At 52.6% G+C, this 8126-nt stretch overlaps 1 protein-coding gene across 1 annotated transcript in view; it reads right to left on the bottom strand.

Moving 5' to 3' along the window:
* Positions 1-6: 6 nt before the first annotated feature.
* The window catches only part of LOC104132561 (CCN family member 2), an 11829-nt gene continuing 3709 nt past the window's right edge, over positions 7-8126 (bottom strand). The window contains exons 2-5 of the mRNA XM_035901295.1: positions 6512-6725; positions 2341-2592; positions 1705-1913; positions 7-1489 (exon numbers count right to left, since the gene is read on the bottom strand). Of these exons, the coding sequence (XP_035757188.1) occupies positions 1178-1489; positions 1705-1913; positions 2341-2592; positions 6512-6725 (987 nt within the window). The 3' untranslated portion in view covers positions 7-1177. The remainder of the gene's footprint in view (positions 1490-1704; positions 1914-2340; positions 2593-6511; positions 6726-8126) is intronic.

The raw sequence follows: 8126 nt of genomic DNA, 5'->3' as shown, positions 1-8126 counted from the left end.
TGACCAACAAAGGCTGTGGAGCCAAAACGTAGCTGCAGCCCCACTGCAGATGCGGGAGCCGGTGGAGTCCAGCCCTTCTCCCACCCCGGAGCCCTTTCTGAAGAGATGACTGAAAGGCACAAGAGGACATGCCCGTCATGGCACAAAAAACTGCCAGGAGCAGCACCCGCAGGGGACGTGTTTCAGCCTGGCAGCCTGGCTCACCCCCATTCCACGCTGGATGAGCTCCTCAGGTCTGAAACAAGCCCCAGGGAATTGGGGCTGGAGGCAAAGCTACAGCCTGGCTGGACCCTTTCTTCTATCAAGAAACCCTTCCCTGGGCTCAGATCTTCTGCAGGAGGCCCTGAGCCAGGCTATGTCTCCTGCAGTGACACCACACAACCCGCTGTTGCCTTCTCTTCGCTGTCACACAAGGTGAAAAGGAATTTAACGGGGAAATAAAAGACAGCCCAAGCCTGAGCTGCCTGGAGAACGGGTCACACAGGAGCTGATCCGGCCCCTCTAGGAGCAAACTGCTCTGGAACAAAGCTGCTGACGGGAAAGCACGTGGGAGGGTGAAAGGTGGGTACAAGGATGGGGAAGAGCTTTTGCCAACTTTTGGGATCCAATTAACCAAAAATAATTGAAAAGCTCAGCAGGAGCCCAGCACGAGGCCAGGAGCACTTTCCTCACCGAGCAGCTTTGCATCAAGACGCAGCAGAGCCCCGCTCTGCTGGAAAGCAGGCTGCAGAGCTCAGCTTTAGCTCAGGCCTCCTGGGCTGCCCCCGTCCCACGCTCTGGGTTTGCCGCATGGTTTTGGCAGGCCAGTGGCCACGGGGAATGGTACCCGCTGTGCTCTCAGCCAGAGACAGGCTGGAGCCACGCGGCTTTGATCCACTCTCCCATCTGGTGAGCGGGAACATGGATCAAGTTTGCAGCTCAAGCCTGTTTCTGGTTCCTTCACTGACCTTTGCAACCACCCCAGGTGAAGGTCAGGAGCCTGGGGCGGACGGGGCTGTTCCCCCACGCACCTTGGCTTGTTAGCAAGGCCACTGGGACCGCTGGTGGCCAACGGCGCTGTTCTGAAGAGCACAGCCCCTCACAGAGGGGTAAGGGGCTGCGCTGTCCTGGGACACAGCCATGAAAGCGCTGCAGAGCCCTCTTGACACCTTGGCCTGTGGATCGGGCACAGAGAGGGCTACTGCTTCTCTGTCTTGACGTGGTCTCCAATCATCCTCCTGTGATGCGTGGCCAGGAAGATGTCGTTGTCTCGGGGACAGTCGTAGTGGCAGGAGCACATCTTGATGAACATCATCTTCCGCTGGAAGAAGTCCCCCTCGGGGCAGCGGAACTCCACCTCCACGGTGCTGGTGACATACGGGGTACAGCAGCGGCCGTCCGTGCAGCTGCCGCAGAACTTGGGCCGGTAGGAACGGGTGCTGGTGCAGCCCGAAAACTCAAAGTGGAGACTCTGGCGTGGCTTTGGGGTCCGCACACACTTCTTCCCCTTCTAGGGAGAGAACAGCGGGTTAACAAGGACATGACAATCAGGCGAAAGGAAAGGTCCACCTAGGTCCATGCTCTATTTCCATCACCGGGCAATAGGACACAGAAAAAGTTGAAGCATGGAGCAGGCCCCGTGAGACAGGCTCATGCCTGACAAGTACCTAACCAGGCTCTCCCCAGCATTCACGGTGTTGTGTCCCCTCTCCCCCAGCCCCGTACCTTGCTTTTCTCCACAGGGAAGTCGCAGGGCCGGACCATGCAGAGCCGGGTCTCCTTCTCCAGGCGGCACTGGGGGTTGTCATTGGTCACTCGGGCAGAGATGCCCATGCCGCAGCTCTTGGAGCAAGCGCTCCACTCGGTGGTCTGCACCAAGCAGTTCTCCTGCAGGTTATTCAGCTCGGGCTTGTGTGCTGGATCCTCCCTGAAAACTGAGCCATGCAGAAAAGACACAAGGTTCAGGGCTTGGGACAAAGCGTGGCAGCTCCGTGGCTGCTCCCAACTTGGTCTAAGTCTTCGGGAAGAGTAGCAAAGGTCTGACCCACCCCATGAGCTACTCAGCTTCTCAGCAGAAGGAGGACGCAGGCAAGCACGGGGCTATTTCCCACCTCAGCCCAGCTCCAGCCAGTTCTGCTGCGATACCGCAGGAGGTGTGAGCCTCCCCGCAGCATCACTAAGGTTTCACCTCAGTGGGTCTGGAGTTCAGCGCTCGGTACCCACACCACAGTGCACAAAGCGCGCAGTCACTGCCAGTCACAAACCAGACGTGACTTAGGGCCCCGGTCCAAAGGCAGTTTGGACCCACCCCTATCCCCCAGCACAGAGCTCCCGGCCCCGTCACGCCTGCCCACCGCTCACCCGCCATGGCTGTTTCAAAGCGGTTTTCCTCACTGCCCTCCTCGCAGATCCACTCTTCGCAGCACTTATTGCGAAACTTCACCCGCCGGGGGTTGGGGCACTCGGGGGACGGCAGCCGCAGGTCATCGGAGCAGAGGGGGATGCAGCCGATGGCCCCGTCCATGCAGATGCACTGCAGCTTGCAGGTGGGCTGGAAGCTCTCCCCGTTGTGGTAGATCTTACCCAGCAGGTCACAAGTTGCACCCTCGTGTGCTGCAGGAAGGAGGAAGAGGAGGAGAAGCTGAGAAGATGGCCGGCAGCACAGCCTCTGCCTCAGGGGGCTACAGGGCTCCCAATGAGGGAGAAGTGCCCCCGCACAGCCTCCCCCCTCTCTGCCCTCCCAGTGCTGGATGCAGCAGAAGTTGGCACATTCAACATCTGGCTCCCTGGACACAAGGCTATTCCTGACATCGAGTTTTGGAAGCTGGCTCCAGCTGTGCGAGACCTCCCAAAGTTCTCTGAAAAAATCCCTTCTCCACTTGGATGAGCTCCTAAGCAGGACTTTTGTCTTCACTGCCTGTAAGCAGCCGTTCTGCACTCAGAGTCTTCCTGCCCGGCTCAGAGAGAGCCCCAGTCGGCGGTGCTGTGCAAGATGCTTTCCTGACACGACATGTGAGCCAGTGGCTTTGCTCCTCGTTCCTCCTAGGAGACCAAAAGGCAACATTCCCCTAAGAGCAGCTGGTTCCCCACATGTCTAAAGGTACCTACAAAAGGAAAATAACACTTTGGGTTTATGACCTTTTTGGCTCCTCTGTGATGCATGAATCTCTTCTTCCTTACAGCCACAACTTTTTTTGTTTCTCTCTGTTCTGATCTCCAGCTCTCTCATCTCCAGCCCTCCGACGAGCCCTTCACTCCCTCCTGATAAAACTTAAATGAGCAAAAAAGGCAACGCGACAATATCTGACAGACAGGAGCCACCTTCAGCCTGCGGGTGCGGGCGATGCTCATGAGTTCTTAGGTCTGTATTAGCCAAAAGTTTTCCAGTGGAAGTTTTCCAGCAAAAAACTCTCATTTGCTTAAGAGTTTTGCAGGCACAGATCAACATCAGGAATTTTTTTGATGAGAAACAACTGAAGCATTTCAATTCGATATCAAAGATTTCCTTTATGCTCTTACAACAGCGCAACCAATATACTCGCTGGACAGTATCCACAGGGGGAAGCATTTTGCTCGGGTAATTATTTTAGATGCGATGAAGGTCAAGATGAAACATTTTTATATAATGGAAGTGGAAAGTTCTGACATGGCCAAACAAGCATCCTAAATAACTCATGGAAAGTTTTGAGATTATTTTTTTTTTCATATATACATTTTTTTCTTTTAGCCTGCAATGAAATGTTGAAATCTCAGAGCTGTTCACAGGACAGAAATCCTGCTTTGGGACAGTTCTCATCAGCTGCTGCTTTCTGCAATCCGGACCCTTAAAAACCAAAAAAAAAAAATCCAGGCAAACCTCTATTGGTAAGTTACCAAAATGCAGGATTCTTGGCTGCTTGCGGAGGCTTACCAGGAAATCTGATCTATTTTCCCCTTAGTCCTGCTCGCCCGTGGAACATCGTCCCAGACAGAAAGTGTTTGGATCAAACCAGGAGCAAGAGCCTCTTTCCATCCCACCTAGTCCTTGAGGGGACACAAATCCTTCCGGGCTGCTAATGCCTTGTTTCTAACCAGTGCTGGATCTCAACTTGCAACTCTTTTCAATGCCATTGGTATAAAAATACTCCTGTGCTCCTACTTAGAAGTTTCAAAATCCTCACTTTTTCCATCAAAGTGGATGCCATCCGTTTTCCCTCTACACAACCATTCAGGCTTATTTTTAAATCCTCTTTCACTGTTTTTTAGCCCAAGCCCTCTCCCTTCCCGATGAACTGATCGTGTTGTTCCCTCAGCAGCGCTCCTCCCCACCCAAGGAACCGCAGGCTGCTCCGGGGTTTTATGATGTTTTCAAAACTCAATCGTTTTGTCATGCCGTTCATTACCCTACAATGACCTCACTTTCCCGTTGACCTGATCCAATTAAAGCACCAAAACAGATTGTGCCAGTGGAGTGAGACGGTTCTTTATTTACCAGCTCCGCTTGGCACCGCTGCCATCTCCCGCCCCCAAACACCACGTCCAGCCAAGGACACTTTTGCCCTTTTCTGCAGGGAATGTGGCAGAGCTCAGGTGGGCCGCTCCAGTCGTCGCAGCTCTGCCAACTCCCCGCACCACTCAGGCCACCCCACCACCCTTGGGCTCCTACTCTGGAGTTACTACAGGATCGTCTCTGCCTTTCTGATACTCCAAGGTCTCTGCAGGAAGGGAGGAATTGCTCTGCAATGCGTGAAATGCTACATACTGGGATAACATTAGGCAAATACACAGTAATTTTCACTCTGATGGTTCCCTTCCTGTCTCTCCTGATATGGCCTTTGGGCTGTTTCCCAACCTAGAAGCTTTTCCCATGACACCTGAGCACCTTTCTGCTCCCATCACATCTGTCTTATTTGGATACCTGTAAGCCCCCTCTTCCCTATCCACAAACACTCATCTTTCCCTTCATTTGATTCATCTCTCTACCTCCAGCTTCCTTCACTGCCTCCAAAATCCCCCGTTTTCCAAGAGATCGGCGTGGACATCACCACAATCTCAGCCGAGGCCATTATGTCCCAAGCAGGGAGACATCCTGGTCTACGTTCATCTGGGATTTTTGCCATGAAAATCTTCATTTCTCACTTAAAGGCAGGAAGGACAATTGTGGTCTTCAAGTCTGGTTTTCTACACAGCAGGGGTCCAGGACGCTCACGTCAAAACCCTTGTTAACAAACCCATACGTCATGGTGAATACGAAGCATCTCCTTCAGAAAGATGTCCAGGCTTCATGTGAAGTGTTTGAGATGAAGCCTCCCAAGTAAATCGTTCCAGTGATTTCGCTACCTTTACTCTATGAATGTACACCTCATTTCCAGGCCTAATTAGGCAGCTTACAGCTCACACCCGCTGGATGTTATTACACCTACATTTACCTTACTAAGCTTCAATCATCAGTTCTTAGTGTATCAATGCCCACAGAAAGTACTAGGGAGCTCATCTGGCTTCTAATGATCACAATAAGTGGGGGAGAAAAATTAAACAAATAACATAAAAACTCACCAAAAGAAAGGAGAAAGCGCCCTCTACAAGTTAAATGCATTATTTAGAGTTAAAAAAAAAAAAAGAATGTGAACCTGGCACTGCAGTACACTGCGGTTCCACCCCAGACCCCCTGGCTCGGGTTGATGCGAGCGGTGCGACTGCCGGAGCGTTTCCTGAGATGCCACGTGCAGCGGCTGAACGCTTCCCAAAGCCTTCACATCAGCTTTCCAGCCCTCGTGCCTTCCTGACTGTTTTGAAAAGCTCAAATTAAATAAATGGTCAGCTCCTGGCAGAGACGGAGCAGAGGAGTCTTGTTTTTAAACAAAGAACAGGAGGCTGAGGAAATACTCCTTTTTCCCTCTGCACCAAAATAATGTTTGCATGCTTTAAAAATAGCGACTAAGCAAAAAAAGAGAATCAAAAAGATTTTTCTTTTCTGGCTGAAAAGAGGCACTAGGAGAGAAAAGAGATCTGCATTTGTATTTACCCGGCTCAGTAATTCTCACGTTCTACATATACACCACTTTGCAAACGAGTTGTTCAGCACTTTCCACGCAGGCCCCAAAGCCAGAAAGACGGCATGCCTCGTGCAGGTAAGCCGCCGAGTGCAAAACGCCAATCTCCAGGGCAGGGCAGTGAGATTTTGGGTGAGATTTTCCAAGCAACCATACTTTCCTTTCCAGTAAAAGTCCAGATTGCTGATATTTACCCACAGGCGCTACGGGGCTAGAGGACGCCTCCTAACAACATCACAGGAGCAAGGGAGAGTCCCAAACTCCCACTCGTGCCTTTGGAAACATCCTTCATCTCAAGAGGAAGTAATGTTGCGTGCGTATCGGTATCAGTGAATCTGTTGGCTCGCAGGGCTGGCACAGATCTCGCAACACGATGCTGGATGAAGCTCCAAGCACTACAGGAAATTCTGACGATGCCGTGGGTTTTCTGGGAGGTCTGCAGGCAGAGGGCTGAAGGGGCCACGAGAAAACCACACAATAACAGAACATACAGCTCTCACCTAAGCAGATCCCGCTGCCTCTGTGGATTTTGGAGAAGTCGCAGTAGAGTCCCTTGTGATGATCACAGGGTTTCTGCAGGGAGCAGAGCTCGCCAAGCTGCCTGGCACACACCTTGCAGCAGCCGCAGGCATCCAACACGTAGCTGGTGCCAGCGGGGCACTGCAGAGGCTGGGAGGGACACTGGCATGGATACGTGCAGGCCTGCGGTTCTACCTGGAGGGCAGACAAGCCATGGAGAGAATGAGTCTCCTGCAAGCCAGCCAGGCAGAGAAATGAAAAACATGATTCTGCTTCAAGCACAGGCACCCCATCGAGAGGAGGGAAGACCGACTTCGCCCTCCACCGGAGAGCCCTGCTGCAGAGGACGCGCGCGCAGCTCCCAAGGACTCGCAAGAGTAAGCTTTTTCTCATCCCTAACTCATCCAGAGCAAAAAAAGATGCCTCTAGGAAGCATGGCCAAAACAAACAGGACAAGCAGTAGCTTGGAGTCCCATGCGCAGCTCAGCCCCCTGCTTCCCTGGAAGCAATAAACCAGCAATTATTAACAGTAAGCAATTCCCAGCTCTAACGTAGGACTGCTCAGGAGAAAACATCAAAGCACTGCAGCAGCATCATTAGACCCAGGCTGAAGATGGAAAAAGCGAGGTGCGTAGCGAAAGGACTTGGCCAAAGTCAGCCAGCAGTGACAACTGACCCAAGGGGCCCTGAGTCCCATCTTGTCCCCTGGATCTCATACTTTCATTATTCCCAGAGATGTGCCCTCTCCTCTCTCCTTCCCAGGGAATGCAGTGTAACCAACCTTCCTCAGGACCTTGTGAATCTACAGCTGCCCTGCTTGGTAGCATTTCAGAAGTGCTGGCCACCTCCTGAAACCCGCCCTTGGCTTTTACGCCGCTTCAGATGCTAAACAGCGATGAGGCTATGTCTGAAGGAGGGTAACCTTCTCCAGAAAACCCAGGATGCTTCAGACGCTCCCATAACCCAGTCTGTGGCATCCTTGTCCTTTGTCAGCTTGGAGCGAATACACCAGCCTCAGCTCTGGATGTGCCCAGATCTGGGCAAGATGGAAAACCACAACAACTGTGAAAGGTGCAGAGCATATGGTCTGGAAGGATCCTCTTACCCCTCCTCAGAGACATCAGGGTGCCAGCTCTAGCCTGGTTTTCTGTTCAGCTCCTGCCCACTAAAATTCTCCAGGTAGTTCAGAGGGACGCAGGAGCACTGCTCCAGCCTGCAGCGCCCAGATGCTGCGCGCCGCCGGGCACGGGTCAGCCCCCACCCCCGGGGCAGCCGCTGCCGCAGGGCTGGGGCAGGTGGGAGGGGGGAACACCTGGAACAGAAGCCAAAAAAATATCTTGCTACGGCTCTGTTTGCACTTGTTCTATCCCATCCAGCCCTCGCTTGTGAAACAGCTTCCTTGGATATTGTGTTTGTCACCAATAACAGTAGTAAAACTTTTCCAGCTGTTTTGCCTGTTGCTCAAACCAGCTGCTCTGACTTCGGCTCACACGGGGTCAGAAGATGCCAACTGCTTCGTACTTCTGTAACAAGCAGCGCAGTACGGTGTAGGACAGGGATCAGTCTGAATCTTAACTCACAAGCGCTCCCAGAGCC

Source organism: Egretta garzetta, unplaced genomic scaffold (assembly GCF_000687185.1).
Source record: "Egretta garzetta isolate BGI_Z169 unplaced genomic scaffold, ASM68718v1 scaffold368, whole genome shotgun sequence".
Classification (NCBI taxonomy): Eukaryota; Metazoa; Chordata; class Aves; order Pelecaniformes; family Ardeidae; genus Egretta; species Egretta garzetta.
This window is presented reverse-complemented; position numbering and strand designations above follow the sequence as displayed.